Genomic DNA, 23,881 nt, shown 5'->3' on the forward strand with positions numbered 1-23,881 from the left:
TAGGGGAGGGGGCTGGGATGAAATTTGAAAAAAAAACGTCAGGACCGAATAGAGGGAAAAACAAAAAGAAAAAGGCAGGACAGAGATTACAATTAAAAAAAAAGTATGCAGGACAACATTTTTCATCCTCCCCCCTTTTTCCCCCAATTAAAGTCAAATGGTAGCTCCCTTACGTATAAATAAACCTGCTATATGTATATCGTTACAGGGTTAACTGCATTGAATGTCTCAATACTTTTTGTTATCGTCATTCTGACGTTGATATCTATAAAATGAGAAGATTGTACCTGCATAGGGCAATTTTGATATCATTTAGAAAGAGTACGAGCACCTTTACAGACATTCTGATATCTGAGTATACAACAAATTTTGAGGAGGTTTGCGCGAACTATAAGTTCAGTTTTAGAATATGTATCATGAGAATCATTCTGTCAACACTGTGTTAATCGGGACAATTTTCAACTCGATATTTGATTCATAAAAATTAGGACAATACAAATATTTAAAAATAGATGTGAAACCCTGTCTAATTTAGAAAAGATGGAGTTACAGTCTATACATGACTTTCTTTCACTTGCAGTATATTTACATATTTGCCAATGTGCGTTTTTGTATTGGCAGCAGAAATGTCCTTAAAAACTAGTAAGTCTATTTCCTCATCAATTGACTACGCTTGAGAATTGGCAATAGTTAGGAATAGTTCACGCTCACGATTTTTTTACGACACTGTATGGTATAATAGCGTCATAGAGTATAGAAGTTGTGGTGACGTTACAGTAGAAATTAAATAAGGTCACCGAATTTGTTTTTTTCCGCTAAAAATCAAACCTTAAAGAAATGCATTCTAAAAAAATAAACTAAATAAATGGGAATGGACACAGATGCTGACCTTGCTTGCATATAATGTTATAAAGGGACACAACTCAAGAACTGTAAAAGTGACGCTACCCAAATGTGTACTTGCTCTAAGTTTTGTGGTAATTAGCATTGTGTATACGTTTCATAACATTTAGTTGAGGCAAACTTAAGTTAGACAACCGAAACAAAAAATCCAGCAATTTTTCCATTTGTAAAGGGGCATAACTCTAGAACGGTAAAATATGACGCTACCAAAGTAACTCGAATAATTCAATCCCTCTCCGTGTCCGATTTACTTCCACGCGAGGGCTTGAACTCTTAATGATCATTGGTCGCGTCGCTGGCTCTCTGTGAGAGAGAGCCAATCGGCGACGATCAGATTGTGAGTCTGCGCAAATCTATGAAAACAGTTTCCGCCCGCAATATATAAACAATCAAAATGGATGTCGTTAATGCTTTGAAAACAATAGAGATGAAATATGCCTTTAATTTTAAAGAAAAACAGCTTGAGTCGGTAAAATACATCATGGAGGTTAAAGATACATTCGTTGTCCTACCAACAGGATATGGGAAAAGCAAAATATACTCCCATTTACCCGAGATTCATGGACTTGTGAGAGATACTCCTGGTACAGTGCTTGCTTCAGTCTTTGATGAAAGATCAGGTTTCTAAGCTCAATAAGATGGGAATTTCAGCAACTTTAGTTGGAGAATGCCAAAGTGACAAGAACATTGCTGATATGATACGAGAGGGTATATATCAGTTGGTATTTTCTTCTCCAGAAGCTGCCTTGACACCAGGGTTTTGGAGACGTTGCTTTACCACTGGAATATTTCACGACAACCTCTTTGCTGTTGTTGTTGATGAGGCTCACTGCATCATAGAATGGTAAGTTATCACGGTATTGATTAAAATGATACTATTAGTGTGTCTATACTATACAACATTGTCAGCTGATCTAAGCCTTGATTAAGATCATGCATGAAAAAATAATATGTGGAAGAAGTATGATTGCCTATGAGACAACTCTCCACAAGAGACTGGATGGCATTTTGCAAATGAACAAAACCTGTACCACACAGTCTGTAAAAATTTCAAACGATACATGTTATGTTGTATGTATATATTTATAACATATACTTTTAATCATTTGTTTTTTTGCTACAATGTAACAATAAAACAATTTAATAATGTGTAGGATTTAATAATGTCCCCCATGAAATAATGTCCACCGAACATTATTTCATAGTAAGCACTGTTTAACATTGTATTATGAGTATCTATATTTGCATAACAAATATTTATGGTTTTTGTATATATTTTTTCAGGGGTGATGATTTCAGACCAGAATATGGGAACCTTGCACACCTCCGTTCCATTGTTCCTGACAAAACAGTTTTTATAGCAATGACCGCCACTGCAACCAAAGAAATGAGAAGAAGGATTATTAAACACCTTGATATGTGCCAATCAGAGACACAAACCGTATGTATGTTGCCTGAAAGAAAAAATCTTACGTATGTGATCAAGAAATCAAGAAAACAAACAGATGAACTTCACTGGATCCTTGCAGACATACTAGAAAACAAGGAAAATGCAAAGAAGACAATCATTTATTGTAGAAATATAGCGGCATGTGCAAATTTGTATGAACATTTTTACATTAACATTGATGATACTCTGAATTTTGATAGTAGACTAATTGCCATGTTTCATCGCTCCACAACAGAAGAAAATAAGGAGCAAGTGCTGTCTGAATTCCCAAAACAGGACAGTAAGTTACGTCTTGTATTTGCCACTGTGGCTTTTGGTATGGGGGTCGACATACCGGATGTTGAACAAATTGTACACTGGGGTGCCCCTCGTAGTTTGGAGCAATATTCGCAGGAAAGCGGTCGTGGTGGAAGAGACGGCAGACAATGTGTCTGTGTGTTGTACTTTTCGGGTATAGACATTGCTAAGGACAGATCAACTGATGCTATGAGAGAGTTCTGTCGCACTTCAGGATGTATTCGTAAAGTTCTAAATGTCCATTTCAGATTGGGAACATTAAGCGAGGCATCAAACTTTGAAAAAGGTCTGTGTTTTTGCTGCTCTTTGTGTTCAGAGCAGTGCAATTGTAACAATTGTTTCATACCGAGGTGTAATGTTGACTTTGCAAATGTAAGCGAATCTGTTGTGTGTGATGAACTGGCTGTAAGGTGTCTCACTAGTAAGCAAATGAAATTATTAAAACTTAATTTGCAAGACTACCAAAGTGTTATATGTGAAGACAATCCAAGCAACATCCATGACTTTGATTGCCAGTTAATAGAGGAAATAGTTCGTCATTCTGATACCATTATGTGTATTGAAGATGTGATAGAATTGGGGCTTTCTAAACATGACTATGCTGAAGACATACTGTTGTTGATAGAAGAAATAGAAAACCTATAACATGTTTAAAACTATTGCAATTTTTGTGCAGTTACATTTGTAAATACACATGTAAATTTAAACAATGATTTAACAAAAATTTAAACAAATTAATATTTTAACAGTACATGTGTATATACATGCTTATGTATTACAGTCAACAATGACTCTTTTAGGATCAAGTTAATCAACACATTTAACTAAATAAAAATAAAGGTTAATCATGTTATTTAGTTAATGTTTAATAGTCGCTTTTCAAATCACTAAAAGACTTTCTGAAGCAATTAATTATCTTTTTCCCCTATAAAATTTATCTTCAAAGTTTTCTAGGAATGACAGTAGCAAATTTTTTTTATGTAAATTTTGTTTGTTTCATATGTGTATTATAAAGTGTTTTATTTTACTGGCTAGAGTACGAAAAAATTTGACAAAAACCATTGATATTGTAATGAACAATGATTTCTGACATTAAATTGTATATTATTGTAATCCTAAATTTATTGTCTATAAATTCAAACGTGTGTTATAATAAACTGTATGTAGTTTCCTTAAATCTATTCTTTGTTACATGTATATATTTAATTATATATACAAATAAGGAGATGTGGTATGATTTCAACTGAGACAATTATCTAACAGAGTTCATACATATTTGATGTTCTGATCGACCTTTGAATAATCTTGGATCTTCAGTCATGAAATTCTCTGAACCAAAAGTACATTTCATACTTTCACTTAAGATGAATATGTCAATGAGACAAAAAAACCAACAACGAAAATAGACACCTAATATTTACTACATAGACCTCTATTATATTCATGTGTCCTTTCTAAATATCAAGAATTAAAGCATCCTGTACCTTTAAAAGTTGAAATTATTTAGCGAGAACCAAAATATATGCTGTCAACAACAAATATACATGTACAACCAGTAGCAGTCTGAAACACCACCCTATCCTCCACCAATAAAAACAGGAGTCTCCTAAAAATACACAGAAGATACCAAGGGGAAGATAAAAATTTGTTTGTCAACATCATTAATAAAATGGAAAGAAACCGATAAGACAAACATGTCAACCAAAAAAATAAAAAGAAATTAAATTGGAACAACAAGAAATCCCTACAAATTTTTAGGGTGCTCTAACATAGATATAAGAAAATGTGGTATGAGTGCCAATGAGACAACTCTCCATTCACTCCATACAATGCTCCAATATAGGGTTCACAAAATTTGCTTCAATTAACGTGGTGTAAAACTAAAGGGTAACAAGATCCAGAGCCACAGAAATGAGATTTGCAATAAAATCAATAGTAAATGAAAGGATATGGAGTAGTTGTACATGGGACAAAATTGCACACAATACATAGAAAACATAGAAAATTATCAATGAACAGGGCTTTTCCTGTTCTTCATCTTAACAGTTGATGTTGGGTCTTCAACAATGAACGAATCATTCATACCCTACACCCAGTTCACATTCTTGCTCCCCACCCGCCTTGGAGTGCCAACTTGTGCGATGCTTGTGTACGACAGTTCTCCAGTAGAAAGCACCAGGGATACAAGAAAGTTTCAATTAGTCTTCATGTAGTTTCAATTGGCAATAACAAATAAATATTCACGCACAAAGGTTTAAATTTCTATAATACTTGGTTGTTCAATGAGAATTCCTACTTTTCTGTCCCAAGACGCTTTTATTCCTGGTTGGACTAGACTTTTTGACCTTTTTGATTTGTACAAATGTATCAGCAATTCAGAGTTTGATTTCAGTTTGCTTAGACTGATTAATATTTTGATCTTTAGCGTCACTAAGGACACAGGACATGTATGAATTTATATGCACATCTGGTGCATTAAAATGAGTAACCTTGGATGTTAACTTCTTCGTGTACCTATCTCTTTCTTTTAGAATGAAATATCAGTTTGGGACTTTTGCTTGTAGACAAAATGAAGATGCATCAGTTTGTTATTGGTAATTTGAAAACTTTTGTGCAGGATCCGAGACTCATGTCCTTGATATCAATCCTGTAATCAATATCATTATGAAAGTGATATGTTAATAAATACCAATACATGTACTAGTAATGACAAATTAAAGCCAGTATAGAGAAGAAAATGCCAAAATATTCAGACAAATCAGCTACATGTATTTTTGTATGGTGAGTTTGGCTTACTGTAAATAGTAGTAAGGTGTCTTATACTATGTTGCTTAAATCAACCTTATTTGCACTGGTGGATAGTTGTCTGTTTGGCTATCATATCATCTCTATATGTTTAAAAAAAGGCTGCAATTCAGTGGTTGTTGTTTGTTTATGTGTTACATATTTGTTTTTCGTTAATTTTTTGTACATAAATTAGGCCTTCAGTTTTCTCGTTTGAATTGTTTTACATTGTCATTACTCAGCCTTTTATAGCTGACTATGCGGTATCGGCTTTGCTCATTGTAGAAGGCTGTACGGTGACCTATGGTTGCTAATTTCTGTGTCATTTGGTCTCTTGTGGAGAGTTGTCTCATTGGCAATCATACCACATCTTCTTTTTTATATGCAAGATAAAATCATAGCTGGAAATGTAAGTGAATCATCACATTTGCTTCCAATAATCTTCACAACTACAGCTGGAAAGTCTTGTAAAGACACCAATCTAACCTAGTGATGCAAACCATATCAATTGGGCAAAAAAATGTAACAAAATATGATTAAGACTGCTTTTCATGTTTATTATTGCTTGAATTTTTCCAAGCTGAATTTTTAATAATTTAATTGACAGATGAAAAACAATGAAATTTAAACAGTATACATACAGAGTAAATAAAGCACATGACTTGTGAACAATTACTTTTTTCACACTATGAAAACATAAAAATGAAGTTCTATTATTGTTGATCTCCAGGATTGATGGACAGTCAATGTTTCTACTAGATACATGTATACCAAAGATTAAAAATAACACACACAAATATCACAATTTTCTTAACATTGCACTATTCACTTCATAATAATTAAAATAACATTCAAAAACTTTAAATTACATATAACATATATGTAAAAAAAAAACACCAATAATCATAACAGTTGTAAAAAATTAAATGCTAACATATTACTGCATTTATTATTACTTCTACTGTTATTGCACAGAAAATGATGTATTGCACAGAAGATGTTTTCATTTTATATTTCTTAGTAAATAAGAAAATGATAAATTACAAAATGTATGCACTAAAGAAGAAATGATCAAGTGATGCACTATTGGTAGTATCCATGACATATAAATACATAAGTTTTTTAGAAGGATGGCTGTTTTTCTTTGAATTACACATAAATCTACATTTTCAAGGTTAGCACTAGGCTGACTAATAAACATGTTTAACTTTAAAATATTGAAATACATGCATGAAAGTAAAAAGGTTATCATGCAGGTACCAGTCATGTTTTTCATACAAAAAAAATGCACCATAAATAAAACCAACACATACAAAAAAAAATGCACTATAAATAAAACCAGCCTCATTTCAAAGCAATACATGTACAGCTGACGATGATATTTTTATACTTTTAAGAGACACAACCAAGAATCAGTATCTAGAGGTCAAAATAACAATGAATAAAAAAAACTTTATACATGCTACTAATGGGCTGCCTTCAACTCATTAAAACAACAAAAAGCACAAGTTATAAATAAAAAAACACAACATAATAGAAAGCTTTCTGATATTGGACATGAAATGTATGATTAAAATGGAGTAACTTAATCAAGTATACACATGTATTTATACAACATTTTTTAAAGCCACCATTAACAATTTTTCACAGTTTAGCACCTTTTTTTCATACATAATATGATTTCCGTCTCTGTATCTTGGCGTATGTTTCCTTCTTTTCTGTTAGCCATTTGTTAAAAGTCTTCCCTTTCAGGTCAGAAAGTGGATCGAATTGAATATATTGAAAGGATTTGTGATAACGTCCTGGAATTTCATTGAATAGTTTCTCTGGTTGGAGTTGTGTTACAATCATGTTTATGTCCTTTTTCAAAGATGGTTTTGAATTTGAAGGCTTTCCAAAATACTCTCCTAGACCATTTACATATGCATCCATGATGTCGTTGCATCCTTGAAGGCTTCTACCAACACGTTTTATGGACGTTGATGTTAGATTTCCATGCAGCGCATGCAAAGCATCCTTGGCTCTCATGTTGAAGAATTCCAAGGCCAGGTCACCTGGTACGTTCCCACCTTTTCCGCCATGGATATTAATTGACCGATTATGTTTCAGTTCAAAGGCAAGCCTTGGAGGTAATGTAGCCATAATCTGTGCTTGAAGTTTAAAGGCCAGTAGGCGGTATTTTGTATGGTTTGAATTTGAAAACCTAAGCATATCAAATTTCCACATTCGAAAAAGGCGATCACCATCATTCTCTTTGGCTGAGTCTTCCCTACACCAGTCCATCAAACCATCCCGAAGCACACAACATGTGTAATTAAACTTAAAGTCAGTTTTGGAATCTGCAGATTTTTCCTTTGTCTTCTTCTTTGGTTCATTTGCGACTGGTTCATGTGGCTGTAATATATTTAAATCTTTATATTGACAAGTTTGTCGATGGTTGCGCCGACACAGTCCATCCAACAGGTAAGATTTTGGACAACCAGGATAACCGCATGGCACTCTATTGGTTTCATTGTTGTCTTCTGTTATGTCATCACAATCTAGAGTAAACCGTTCTGTCTTAATGAAACGATCAACAATAGTCTGAACAATATGTTCCATTAATTCTGCTTTTTGTTCATCTGTTGCAAGATTATTTACATGGTTATCGAATTCATTCAAGTTGTCTACTCCAAGGACTTGTAATGCAGCTAGGAGTATAAAACCTTGAGTGGTCAATCTCATAAACTCTCTGCAATCATTCACTGCTTTTGTCACCTGTTTGGGTAAAGAAAAAAAAGATTTACTAAAAGCAAAAGTATTGTGATAATAATATTTTTCTATTATAATGACACTAAGTTATAATAAGAATTGTAAAAATGAGATTAATGCCATCCGGAATGTTAGAGATTTTTGTTGTTTGATTGCTATCTCATTCATGTACACCGACATCTCCTTTTTATCATAACATAATTGACTGTCAGAACAGTCAGTCAAGAATTATCCCTGTAATATCTACGTGTCAATTCAAGTGTTGTAATATGGGAGTTTTACAGTGTCCTCTTTAAACTATTACATTCCTATGTTATTGGGCTATTGTGTCTGGCGATATTTCTTTAATTTGCATATTTTGAATACTCATCAAATTACCTCTGATTTTACTCCACGTCTATCAAGCATATTCCTTAACTGGAACAGTGTTCCTCTTTCACCAGATGATGAGCCTTTGAACAGCATATTAAATGATTCCTGTAATAATGAGAATTACACAAAGCTATAATAAGTATGTAAAGAATGGCATTATTTCATAAACACATATTTGAGGGGCCTGATGGGGGGGTCTCATCACGATTCACGAGTTGATTTTTTTGTCAATCACGATTCACAGAAAAGAAATTTACCTGATCACAGATCACGAAAATATAAAAAGAGTTTAATCTGTAGAAAAATGGATCACGATAGCGAAAATGCGCCGATCACGAAGAACGAAAATAACCCATCAGGCCCCTCATATTTAACAGAAAGTTAATTTCTGCTTGTTAATCAAATTTAATGTTAAAAAAAAATGACATACAAAATTTAAAAAAAATTAAAACTTAGTAAAAGATTTCAATACTAAGTACTTGGTAAAAGATTTCAATACTATGACTACATTTTCAATCTGAAGAAAAGAAGTATGCTCTTACCTGTAATGATATTATGTGGCCATGCCAGTCCTCACTTTTCCAAACGTATCCATCTAGCCTCTGCTCTGGTGTCCTTGCATCTTGTCTGGCTCTCTGTGCTCCATCACCCCTTTCTACACTCAATGCATCTCCTCCAAGAAGTAATGGTATCATTTTACCGTTCTCTGTTGTTGGCACATACTGTTGCAGGTGTTCCATTATCTCAATCATCTGTTCCATGATGTTCTCGTCTTTCTCTAAAATGCCTAAAGGAATCTTAAAAAAAAAAGAAATTTGTTATTAACATACAAATATTGTTTCGTTATAGAACATAGGTAATAAATGCTTGAACCAAAGCATAAATATATACACGTATTTATAAATTTTAGTTTTGCCTACAGTATCATGTATCAAATGATCAATTATTTTATAAAATAACAGCATAATTTTTTACTTTGTTTTCTCATAAAATTGATCATATATATATACACGTACATTGTGACTATTAGATCATTGTTGTTTATACATGTATATTAAAAGGTATGTTAAATTATCTTTTAAAAATATTGTATCACTTACAACATTGCTCTTTTTTTCTGACTGCTTTGAATATTGATGCTGGATATGGTATTCCACTAAATACTTTAAGTTTTCCAAGCATGGTACATTTTCAATAAGAGTTCTCTTCATCAATGTCTTGAAGTCCTGATGCAGGTCAAAGTACTCTTGGTCTCCAGGGATGAATGCATCATTTGGGATGGATAATATATTAGCCTGTGGATGGGTTGAATCCAAATCCAATCCTGACACACGAGAATGGACAGCAATAGAATGAACTAAGTTGTGTATTTTGTTCTTGTTATCAAGTGTTTTATGTCTGGTCTTTTGATGTAAATTTAAATTGTCCATCACAACTTGAAAGGATCCGCCATCTCTGTTAGCTTCCTTTAGAGTTGTAGTAAATGGTGATTCATCTTGGCTTATGACTGAAATTTAATCAATAAATATAATGGTATGCAATACAAAGGTTTTACAATTATGTTTAAATAAAATAGTCTCCTTTTTAGACAATATACATGTTTATTAATTCATAAACATAAGCATTCTAACATGTGAACTTCTTATGAAGCAATATCTGGGTTACAAAGGTCAACTTCTGAAATCAACATAACACAAGGTGACTGATCCTAAAAAAATATTTATTTGGTCTTAGGTAATTCATCTAATCTAACAATTCCCAGTTTTGTCCTTTTCCTGATTGTATTATTACTTGAAATTTAATATAAAAAGAAATAAAAAACATACCTATAGCTGCATCAGTCACGCATTTTACAACAGGAGTTCTTGGTGAAAGATCTGGAGTTGTTTGTTCTTCTGTAACATTTGGTACCCAAACATCAAAGGTATCATCTGCATTGAAAATAAAGTACACATGTAGAACTATAATCTTTAAAGATTTAAAAACATTCCCTATTTTTTCATAATATATATATATGCAAGTCTAAATTGAAAACAATGTTCAAACCTATGATTGAGTTGAATAAAAAAACACAATATTTATACGTGTGCATGCAAAATCATATTTCTTGCTATACATGGAGGGGTCTAAATACAGCACCAACAACATTTTCCGAAAGACCAAAAATATGAGCTAAAAAGGTATATTTTAACTTACTTGAATAAAACAACTGAATTATTCGGGTTATATTTTAACAAAACGCATTATACTAGCAGGTCCAACAACGGAGTGTTGATTTTACTCAGCAGATTGCACAAGCTTGTGATTCGTGGTTTATTCAAATGTGTTGAAACTTTTTTACTTGTGTTTGAAAATTTCCCTCCACAATAGTTACAAAGTATTATATACAACATACCAAATGGTTCTGTAGTAGAAACTGACACATCACAATGGACATTCAAATATCTGTTGTCTTTTAGTGGAGTATCTGAGAGTTCGATCTCACCAACAAAAAGTGGGCTATGAACAGGATGCACAGAACTTAATTCCCCATCAGAGACCTTGGTAATTGGAGTAGCGTAATAATAATCATCTAAAAAAAAGAATAATACATGAAATACATTGGACACATATTTCATTATAATTATATATAATACTGTTATGATTATTTTTTGGAATTTTCAATTTTGGTTCTCCATCTAGCAATGTCTAGAATAATGGCTCAATAATTTTGGTGCGAGAAAAACAAATATATAAATTCAAAATATAAGCCAAAAATTTACAATATGATTTGATGATTAACCTGAAATAAGACATTGAACCATGTCTCAAAGTTATAATATTTAATAGCATTGTATATATATATATTGAAGACAGTGCATTTTATCTTGTAAACTACATGTACATGTATGCATATAAATTGTTGCATCAACATACCAAAGCATTCTATAGTTGGGATTGTCACTTCGTTAGCATCAATGGAGGGTAAATCACCATTTGACTCTTTGCCTTTGAGAGGGGTATCTGTGACAAGAAGTGCAACTGAGTAGCAATGGTCACTAGAGGTCACAGTACTAGTGTTGTCTATAGTAGAATAGCAATGGTCTCCTACAAAAGAAAAGGCATGTTCACATGTTCTGGAATTTTAAAGTAAAAGATCCTAAGTTTCAGATTCTGATGATATTAAATAGTACATATACTGATATACTAAACTATACATATGATTGTGTACATCATGTACATATTTATATACATTTTGTACAGTGTATGCTATAAAACAAAATAAAGAAATAAAAGAAATTGAAATCAAACAAATATTTGCAAATGGCATGATATGTAATTACATCATTTGTTTCTTAAATTTTGATGATAATTACATGAATTATAAACTAATAAAAAAAATTAAACCATAGAATCATCCTCCCTTGTCCATGTATTAACTAATCATGCTAATCATTATTTGGATTTGATGTCACACAATTTTTTTTTCTTCTGAAAAGCATACATGTATTTGACACACCTAATTTAAATATTTCACTGAAATGCAAATATTTAACCATGATAGCTATTATTTAAGTTATCAAATTCCTAAATCAATCACATGTTACTCAATATACCTAAACTACTATCTTCTGTGACTGTGTTAAGCTGATATTGGTTAGACATCTCTTTTGACCACTTCTTGACAGGCATATCAAAGTTTTCACATGTTTGATCTACTAAGCCTAATGTTGCCTTGTAGGAGTTGCATATCCCTGCTCTGTTAAATGTACTGTAAACCTAAAAATCAGACATAATATGTTGTATTAATTTGTATATCTGAGTTAAATTTTACAATTCTATAAAATGTTTCAGCATACTGAGTACATGTTGTTAAAACTTGGTATAGCATGATCAATTTGGTGGGGGGGTCCAGGTTTTTTCCAAACAATATTAAATAAATGCTTTTGAATAGGGACTTAAGCATACATATATGGATATGGTTTGAATCCACCCTCCCCTTCTACTATGTAGACATAGTTACATTGACAACATGATATTTGATTACAGCATATATATATAACCTAGGGCTATGACATGCTTTTAATGCATACTAATGTATATGTATAGTGTATGGAACACAAATTTATCTAACTTCATAGTTACATTGACAACATGATATTTGATTACAGCATATATATATATAACCTAGGGCTATGACATGCTTTTAATGCATACAGTGTATGGAACACAAATTTATCTATCTTCACTTTTTTTTAAAGGGATGTGCATTATCACCTACTTTAATTTACTCTTAACTTGTGCATGCAGTTACATGTACTCCTGTGAGTGAATGCTAAATACCTTAAACACAATACATGTACATGAACCTTAGTAGTTAACAACAAGATTTTAAGGTTACCTCTGATATAATAAATGTATATACACATGTCATGTACATGTATACTAAATGTATTTTACTTACCCTTGTTCTCACATGTCCTCTGTACATCATGACACTATTAATTGCTTGTAAGGTGTTCATCTGCCTGTTTCTACTGAAAAGTAGTACACCCATACTGGTCACCATTCTTGGGGTCTTCACTAATTTGTCCTTTTTACTATTTCCAATAATAGCACTTAAAATGTCCATTGTTATTGGGCATGTACTCTCTAACTGGCTTATTGCTGACCTCCATGTGAACTTTGAAATGTTGGAAACTTTGAATACTGAACTTTTCAATCTACATAATTTTTGTGCTTCATCGTCAAGTGCCTTTTTCACAGTAGTTGCCAAATCCTTCTTTACCTCATCTATTTGAAGCAGGTGATTTAATGCTGTTTTGTACTGTTTCATCACAATGGCTCTGTAAGCAAGTTTACCAGGGCCTTGCAAAAGTGAGTTTCGCCGACTACTCCTAAAACCTATTTGAACCTGCAAAAACAAAAAAGACCTCTAGATAAGAATTTCAGAAGTACATGTATATAAAATGGATTAAGTCTCTATATACATCATTGTACATGTATCGTATCTTTTAACATTTGAAAAATTTGCATTTTTATAAAATCAAGGGTTTGTGTACATGTATGAGGGTCTGGGTGTGGTTTACAGAATAATAAAATAATGGACAAAATATATGAGATAAGAAGAGATTAAATGGTCTAAAAATTATAAAGATAAAGGAAGGGGTCACCCATATCCAGATCATCAAATATATACAATAACTATTGTTTGGAAGTTACATGTACATACATGTATATGTTATAGATGATTTTGAATGTACATTTTGTTATTATACATGTACATGTACCAAAATAAGAATTCAAAAGAAAAGATATACTTTCATTGTACTTTACATAATCTTTAAAATATAAATACACATAGTATTAATGCAAGTGTATACTATAATAAAATATTAATGAGTTTGTATTTAAATGAGCAGTATATATATAAAAAATGAAGGGTACATGTATATACGTGTACAATTTTCATACAGTGAGTATATCCATATACATGTACATTTATTTTTATAGAACTATTCATGACTGTCTACATCATCATTTTTAATATAGAACATTTAAGTAAAGTTTGTGTCTCTAGTTACCTTCACTTTTGGACCAGGCGATTGTAGCTTGGAAGTTTCTGTTAGCTTTCTGCAAGATGATGGAGTCTGTGATGACTTTGGAGTCTGTGCCTGTGGTGGTTTTGGTGTTTGGAATTTCAACTGTCGTCTTCTGGACCCCTTACTTGGTGTCGAAAATCTGTTTCTCTTTCCCCTGGGGGTGCACCCTGATTTAGACGGTGTGAGTGCATGTAATGCCCTCTTCTTTGTCGTGGTTGGGCATTTTTCTGTCGTTGATGGGCATTTTTCTGTAATGGTGTGGATGGCAGGATATTCATCTTTATCTTGGTCAACAACAGTTTGTAAGTTATTAGCGAATTCGATGAATTGTGGTGAAGCACTTTTCTTAATATTGTTCAATAAGTTCTTCAACTTAGTTTCACACGTAAATACGGCCTTTAAAGTAATAACACATTGGTTACAAATGAAAACATCATCAACTCTCAAGTCAACAACATAGCGAATTTGTTCTTCATCTATTTCATAACACTCTGACAGTATTTTAACAGCATTAACTTCTTTTATTTCGTTTTTCAAATTTCGCCTCTTTTCATTCTTTAAGTTGTTAAGGTCAAACACATGCGTACAATGAAAACAAATCCGATTACAATGATCCATTTCACATATTTACATATGAATACAAACATCGATAGCTCCTCCTTAATTTACCGCCAAATTATTTGTAACTCCCACAATTCATTGCGAAGTAAAATTTCCGGTTGACGGACTTTATCGACGAAGGCGTTCAGGCGTTAATGTAGCCATCGTAGATCAGCGGAATATAACGACTGAATTATTCGGGTTACTACCAAAGTTAAAACTTGATCTGTGTTTTGTAGTAATAAGCATTGTGTATAATTTCATAACATTTGGTTGAGGAAAACTAAAGTTAGAGAACGGAAACAAAAAAATAAACATTTTTTCCATTTGTAAAGGGGCATAACTCTAGAACGGCAAAAGTGACGCCACCAATATTCAAACTTGGTCTGTGTTTTGTGGTAATAAACATTGTGTATAAGTTCCATTAAGTTTGGTTGAGGCAAACTAAAATTAGAGAACGGAAACAAAACAATTAGCAAGTTTTCCATTTGTAAAGGGGCATAACTCTAGAACGGTTAAAATGACGCCACCAAAATTCAACCTTGGTCTATGTTTTGCGGTAATAAGCATTGTGTATAAGTTTCATAACATTAAAGTGAGGCAAACTAAAGTTAGAGAACGGAAACAAAAAAATCAGCCATTTTTCCATTTGTAAAGGGCCATAACTCAAGAATGGCATAAGTGACGCCACCAAAATTCAAAATTGATCTGTGTTATGTAGTAATAAGCATTGTGTATAAGTTTCATAACATTTGGTTGAGGGAAACTAATGTTAGAGAACGGAAAGCAATTTTGGGACATCTTTAAGGAAGTACAGACAGACAAGGATAAAAAACTGATTATACTTATACGGCGGGGGCATATAATTTGAAAATAAATCTTTAGAAGTCTGTTGCCGATGAAAAAAGCAATATCTAGAAGCAATGAATTATATTTAACAAGAATGTCTCCATAGTACACGGATGCCCCATTGCACTATCATTTTCTATATACAGAGGACCGTGAAATTGTAGTCAAAAATCTAATAAGGCATTTAGATTAAAAAGATCAAATCATAGGGAACATGTGTACGAAGTTTCAAGTTGATTGGACTTCAACTTCATCAAAAACTACCTTGACTAACAACTTTAACCTGGAGCTGGACGGACGAACGGACGAACGAACGGACGAACAGACCAGGAAACATAATGTCCCTCTTCTATCGTAGGTGGGGCATAAAAATAACAAGAACAACTTTCAGTGGTGTCGTGGTAGCATGTTTGCATCGAGTGCAGGCGGTCATGGGATCGAAACCCGGCTTGGTCAAAACAAAAACTTTAAAAGTGACATTTGCTGCGACTACGCTGAGCACGCAGCATTAAGGAGTAAGAGAAAAGACTGGTCGGCTCGGAATTAGAAGAAAGTGTCCTTTTATGGTTAATGAAAATGTTTTACATGTTCCACTCCAAACATTGCCTAATAAGGGCTCCGGTCCCCCCCCCCCCCCCCCCCCCCCCCGTTTTTCAAAATCCCGGATCCGCATTTGATGTCTTCCTACGGACTGTTGCCTTGTGAGCGAGCAAGTTTTAAATCCATCCCAGCAAGTCGGTCTAGTACAAAGCAGGGTTTATTATGCATATCACATTAACATATGTTCCCATCCTAAATAAAAATCAACTTTGCCGCTTGACTTTAAGCAGCAATCCATCGTCACCTTCTTATACTAAATTGCACTAACACTCGTGTTCTATAATAGATACCTTATTAGCGTATCTTATAATTTGATCCTTTCTTCGTATTTTAATTATTGGTAAAATTTCTCATACATGTGTAAGACGATTTCTGTGAAAACACAGAAAAAATAAAAGAATTATAAAGGTATTGAATTGCAGTGAAGAATGCAAAGATTTGATACTGATTACGCTCATCTTTACTTCTTTATTTAAGCTTGCACACTTGGTATGTAATACTATTTATTATACTTCACGTAAAAATGCAATATTTTGATTGGCTTATACGAGGGTGTTAATTCACTTTATTATACTTCATGTCAAAATGCCAGATTTTGATTGGTTAATACGAGGGAGACAATTTATTCTATTCTATGGTAAATACTCTATTACCCTTCACGGAGACGCTTGATCAAGTGTGCGCTTTATTAAATATGACTCTATCCTATGGCAAATACTCTATTACCCTTCACGGAGACGCTTGATCAAGTGTGCGCTTTATTAAATACGGATGGTTGTTATATACAAGACGTCATAGTTTATTACTTTGAATTTGAAATTTAATCGACAGTAATAACAGAACATTCAGTATAATAAATTAAATAACACATATCTGAGAGGGTGATAGAGCAGATTGTTACCCCGAGAAAAGACATTGTCAACCTTGGCTTCGCCTCAGTTGACAATTTTTTCTCGGGTAACAATCTGCCCTATCACCCTCTCAGCTATTTTATTATTTATATAGTAAAACCCGCTCGACCAAGATCGTTCAAATTCGAATTAAATGTATGTATGAACGACCAGCCACTCCGCTAGCAGCGATTTTTCAGATATGTCTATAAACCAAAAAAAATTGCATAAGTTTCATTCTAACTTAATTTTTTTCTATTAATATACTAGTAACCCCTAAATCGTGTGTTTTATATATAAAATGAAGCAGTCAAAGACACTATTAACAATGATTAAATGAATTGTCGTTACATTAATGAACACGAACTGAAATTTTGAAATTCATTTAATCAGAGTGTCTTTGACTGCTTAATTGTATCCTTAAAACAGATAATTTAGTAGTCATATATTATAGGGACTCTGAGGGATTCTGACGTTACCGACGTAATATATCTGCCACAGTGCAATTTTGGCAAACCCTTTTTTCCTGATATTAAAAACAAATAACTTTTCCTCCAAACCAACACATTAAAAATTATATATAGCGAAAACCAATATTCCACAGAGTACTCTTCTACTATAGTTTTACGATAAAAGAGCACACAAAGTCCGATTTTGATGATCCATTGTTACGTGTGCATTGTTAACGTTCTGAATTTGCGGTCGTATTCTAACAAGCACATCGCACTTAAGACCATTTCGCTATTTTCTATGCAGAAATCCAAATATGAGAAAACATAAGATATTAAGTATCGTATATCCTAATTCGTTTAAGATAGGTATAAAATCAAAATAATAGTGCTAAGCAGCAAACAAATGCATTCATTTCAGATTTATTAAAAAATCTAGGGTTTTGTGGAACATTTCGCAGTTTATACCAGTCCCATTCAATTCTACAGATAAAAATAATTAAAGTTCGGACTGTCGTGTACAGAGATTATTCTTATACAAAAAGCGCGTTCCATTTGAGATTGGTATCACTAAAAATTCAAGTAGTATTTTACGTCTATTTTTATCACGATTACGTCATCTATTTTTACCTTTAAAAAACAAAAAAGAATCTAGAATTGATCATGTCAATTTCGAGCATTTCTGGAAAGCATGGTGCTAACATGGATAATAAGTACTATTTGATGGGAAATGACCAGCCTTGGCTTAATGTATTAACATGCTTTGAATGCATTTGTATTTAGTCTTTTTTTTACCAAAACATGTTACTCATATACATACGTTTGTGATCACCCCACTATGAAGTGAATAAAAACTGTTTGAGAAATAGTTATATTGACATTTACTTCTCATAAACTTTCATTTAAAAGCAAGACACTATAAAAACTATAAGACAAATAAAACGGTGTAATAGTATACACGTATTGACTGGTTATGGTGTAATATTATACATGTATTGACTGGTTATGAGGGCAATAGCAAGTTTGTTGTCCCTGAGATATCAACTATTGCTCGAGGCCGGGGAATTTGGATTTCTTTGAAAATTCTGTTTTTCGGTATAGTAAACACTTTATGACTGGTTATGGGGATTATGACAGTAAATAATAAACTGTTTGCTTTGAAAGATCAGAGAATTAATAAATAAAGATGCATGACTTAATCTCGTTTTTATGTAAGATGTAGAAAACGGACACAAATTCTGAACGTGGGGCATAATCTTGTACAGATTTAAAATATATTTCTTTATTATGAAGATCGTTTAATTTTTTGACAAGCTCATATATCTTAGAATTGCCTTAAATGTACCGAGCGACACACGATAGTCAAAAGGGAGCTCTATACAATATACATGTAACAGACTTGTTAGTCTGAGATTGATTACTTGAATGATAAACTAGAACAAATGAGTACGTTTAAACGATATACCGACGAGACGGCAACAAAACGACACAAATAACTAGAAGACATCTAGAGTGCAACATTGCAATATATGAAGCTCTACATCACACCGAATCAAACAACGTGAAACCAATAACAGGAATTTTCAACTAATGCGGAAATAATTGTTTACACTTTTTTTCATACAATTTTACAACAATTGCAGGAAATACTTGAACTTTGACGTTTGTTTGATTCAAACAAAGAAAACCACATGACAGAAAAACAATAGAAATCACGATATAGTACCTATAGACGGAAATATTAAATGCATGACAAAAATAGATACCAATAATAATACATAAAGGTCAAGTATTGAGTACAGATGTATTAACTTAAACTTTTAACAATAAAGAAACTGAAGCTTTAATTTCCTATCTGAAATAATGAAGAGCGTATTATGGTTGTAACATTCTTTTGTATGCCCACCTACGATAGAACAGGGTAGGGGGGCTTATATTTTCTGTTCTGTTAGTCCGTCCCATATTTGGTTAAGGTTTTGGTTTAGATAGTTTATCATGAAGGGCTGGTCTCATCAACATTAAATTATATTAAGGACAATTGTTCATTAATTTATAATGTGAACTTTTCATATTATATAGCAGATTACGGTTTTGACAACGATTACACGGTTTACAAATTGCGGGCTTTCAAATAAAGGAAATATAAACCAGTAATAATTTAATTTTGGCAGCTTGAGTTAACATACATGCATACATAAATTAGTATAATATACACATAAAGATATTCATATAATACGATACAAAAGACTACACATACAAATATCAAACTAAATGAAGCGGGTCCAAATGGAATAATTGTAAAGTTTTTCGGTTTCCATCGGGCCGGGGTTCGAACTCACTACCCCTCTCCATTCTCGCAGAAAATAACAATCTTTAATTCTGAATTGCCTGTTGGCGAATACAAGCCATGAAAGTTATCTTTATGGTTCCTATACATGGATTCTGGGTTTTTATAAAGAAAACTATCGATATGCTAGGTCCACGTTTTGTTTCGTCAATTTCTTGAAGTATATCAAACGATGATAATTGTAAACGACAAAGATAAACATAAATAGTAATGTAAAAAAGAAAGATATTGCTTAATTCATGAAAAAAAAAGAAAAAAAAACAATTCAAAGTGCACGTGTTTTCTTCATACAAAATAAACATTAAGATAATCTTTTTTTATTTTTCATTTTTTACTTTTTTGAAATTCCATGTACATGTAGTTAGTAACCACTTTTTTTAAGAATCTGGTCGATTTAGAATTTCACATATTGGATAGAATTCTGTCTACTGTTTAAGACCTTTTGTCGAACTCTGAATGTCTTTTGTGTCGTTGGGCTGATGTCTCATTTACGCATACCACTATTCTTCTTTTATTCATATCAAAATATAAAAAATAAATAAAACACTTTCATAGTTTTCATTTAAGAAAACATCCACATAGAGTATAATATCATGTCACAGTTAAAACCAAGTAGCCTCTCTAGGAGTAGCTTTGTTGATTTCATAGATTGCAATACAGTGATTTGATAGCAATGTCAGTAGAATGTAGTTCTTTAACGGTGCTATCATTTCTGTATTACAGAATCTGGAGCTTTAGACCTCACAGTTGTTTTTATACCCTCATTAATCATTTTCTTTATAATAGCATGCAAAGTAAAAATTTGTTCTCTGTCGGTCCTCCTGAATTACACGCTGTTCATATTATTACTACAATATAGATAAATTTCTTGCACGTAAGTTGTATACGTATAAAAATTCAATTCTGGTCCTAAAAAAAGTTAACGCAATCTTGAAATGTCCGTAAAGGAATAATATACAGAATATTTTGACTGACATTGCTTAACTAGAGCTTGTTCAATGTAAAAACAAATTGGACCCAACTTTTATGCTTTTAAACAAGCAAGTCGAATTAGGAATTTTTCGCCAAACATCTTCCATCTTATTAAAGCTGTCAGTAATTATCAGAGGACATGATTTTCCATTTCTAACAGATGGACATTGTAGTAAACTTTTTTGTTTGTTAGAGACTTATAAGACTTAAAATCAGTGTTTAAAGGATATTTGCCATGTTAAATCTACTTGTTTTCATGACAATGCTGCAAGTAAGTCATGTTCAAACAATTGCAGATAAACAGTGTATTCCAACAAGGCGATAACTCATCCTTAACCATTCAAATCACATTTCTTCCCGCCAAAATATTTTTTTCCGTTTTGCCTCAATTAATCTTCTAAAATGATGTATAGTTTAAGTATGATGCAATTGCGTCAAAAAATCCTGCAGAGTCCCTATATATTAATAAAAACGGTTTCAAGTTAACTAAGTTTGAATCTGATGCAACTTTTGGGTTTATAGTCATATCTGAAAACTGGCTGCAAGCGTAGTGGCTGCTAGCTTGATCCTGGTGTGCGAGGCATTAATACCTTAAAAATGAGATTACTAGCTTGTGTATGTTGAAATTGATCTTATTTTGTCATGTTTTCTAAAATCCTACCCATAAAATTCCAACCTATTCATGTTATACTTTTTTCATAATATTTATAGCATGCAAAATCAGATATAATATAAAGTAATGTCTACTAAATCTGCTTATAAACCATTCGTGCAACAGTTACTTGAAAGCATAATCGAGTACACACACTATCGTTTGCTATAAATACGTATTATATCCAAGTGAAAATAATGCCATGATGCAGCTAAAAATACTTCCAATACTGTTGATTATGATTCATAAAACGTACGTTAATATTAAGCGTATATATCAATTATTTTCGTTCAATCTCGGCTTCCATGTCGTGCTACGGTTGGTACGGCATCAAATCGGGTATCTGCTATTAAAATTTCTCTTGTGCAAATGTAGAAGAAGAGATGAAGGAGTCTGCAGCTGTGAATTTTTGTGTTCAAGATAATTTCAGAATTGATGGTTGTTTGTTATTTCATTTTCACTAAGCGTTGGTCATTTGACTTTCCCACAAGTATTGATTACAGCACGGTGTTGTCTGTTCACTTTTAATTGTATGCATCATAAATATCTAGCAAATAACACATCTTGTTGTGATTAACAAAATATATCGATTAAAAAGATGGTCTGAATTATTCGGGTTATTTATATATATTGTGCATAAAACAGTGAAAAATAGTAATTACATGCTTTGTATAAAAATATTTCCTTTCTCTATTGGTACTGTACACATATACCTAACAACACAATTATTTTCATTTACCTGTGTTTAAAGTTATTGCAAATGGATGGTATTTTTGTTCGAGCATATTGTTTTTCTTTAATTGTTTAACATTTCTTACCGATATAATATGTTACTTTTATTATTCTTCACTTAGTTTATTTATTTTGTATTTACATTGTTTCATAGGTCAAATTTATTTGTTCAGTGTATGTTCAATGGTGTTAATATGTCCTTTGATTGAGTTAAGCTATTTCAGTTGATATTTTATAGTGTGTCTTTCTATGTTGTGATGTTACACTATTGTTTCAGGAGAAAGGGTGAAGGTTTGGTACCATTAAAACGTTTAAACCCGCTGCATTTGTTTGCACCTGTCCTAAGTCAGGAATCTGATGTTCAGTAGTTGTCGTTTGTTGATGTGGTTCATAAGTGTTTCTCGTTTCTCGTTTTTTATATAGATTAGACCGTTGGTTTTCCCGTTTGAATGGTTTTACACTAGTAATTTTTTTGGGGCCCTTTATAGCTTACTGTTCGGTGTGAGCCAAGGCTCCGTGTTGAAGACCGTACTGTGACCTATAATGGTTTACTTTTATAAATTTTGACTTGGATGGAGAGTTGTCTCATTGGCACTCATACCACATCTTCTTATATCTATTTATTTAAAAATTGACACACTTGCATTGTCACTGATCGATGAAATGAGCTCGAGGCCAATTGAAAACTGTCAGATGGGCATAAGGACCTTGCAAGGTACGCGCTTATACCAATTAACTAGCTATTTGTTAGCGAAAAATACGTCATAATTGTGTCATTTGGACAGAGGATTCGTTCTGCATATGTCTGAAATATTTGTCACTGGAAGTTAAACAAGCAGTTTTATATTTGTATGATAATATAAATTTTAATTTCTGGTAAATGATACAATCAAACTATTTTTTCAAATTGATATGCTACAATTAAAATGTTTCACTAGACGCAAAAAGGAACTGGTATCGCAGTAAGGTATTCTCGCAGTAACTACCGGTATGCTTTTTTGAGAACATGTAGTGGTATTCATGCTAGAAATAGGAATTTTGATGATCCATATTTCAAAAATGACAACATTGTTTCATAAGAGGAAAAAAGAATCGGCATGGCAGTAATTCCTCGTCTTTGAATATATATCATTATATTGACGAAAGCTATGAATATATGTCAATATACACTTTGTTTTATCAAAATTACTCTGAACAAAAACACATTATCTATCCAAAATTTTTCTAACATTACGAATGATAATTGCTATGAAGATGTTTCACAAGACGCAAAATGGATCGATATGGTGCTATGCTTTATTTTTATAATCCGTATTTCAGAAATGACAATATATTATACTTTGCTTTATCAAGTTTTATTCTGGATAAAAACAAATGATTTATAAATTTTCTTTCATCACGAAATCAGAATGTTAAATATGGACGTCTGTCTGTCCAACTGTCTTTTGGTTATTTGTGTCGTTGGGCTGTCTGATAACACGACTTTGAAATATGTATCTATGAAAAAACTCTCTCATTTTTATACCTTATTCTAAAATTTTGAATACAATTGTTTTATTTCTCCTTTTTCTACTTCAACAAATGATGTCTTTGATCACCGCTTGTAAGATTTATATTTAGAAAATTTGTATAAAAGTTTCTTTTTTTTTTT

At 32.5% G+C, this 23,881-nt stretch overlaps 1 protein-coding gene across 1 annotated transcript; it reads right to left on the reverse strand.

The window, feature by feature from the left end:
• Positions 1–1,461: 1,461 nt before the first annotated feature.
• Positions 1,462–13,368, reverse strand: LOC127708307 (uncharacterized). Its single transcript, XM_052213156.1, has 10 exons — positions 13,002–13,368; positions 12,154–12,316; positions 11,474–11,644; positions 10,953–11,129; positions 10,384–10,488; positions 9,658–10,064; positions 9,100–9,354; positions 8,564–8,662; positions 7,280–8,191; positions 1,462–1,527 (listed from the first exon to the last, which is right to left on the reverse strand). Exons 1-10 carry the CDS (start codon positions 13,167–13,169, stop codon positions 1,462–1,464), a joined length of 2,523 nt encoding a protein of 840 aa, XP_052069116.1. The 5' UTR covers positions 13,170–13,368.
• Positions 13,369–23,881: the final 10,513 nt, after the last annotated feature.

Source organism: Mytilus californianus, unplaced genomic scaffold (genome assembly GCF_021869535.1).
Source record: "Mytilus californianus isolate M0D057914Y unplaced genomic scaffold, xbMytCali1.0.p SCAF_7, whole genome shotgun sequence".
Taxonomy (NCBI): Eukaryota; Metazoa; Mollusca; class Bivalvia; order Mytilida; family Mytilidae; genus Mytilus; species Mytilus californianus.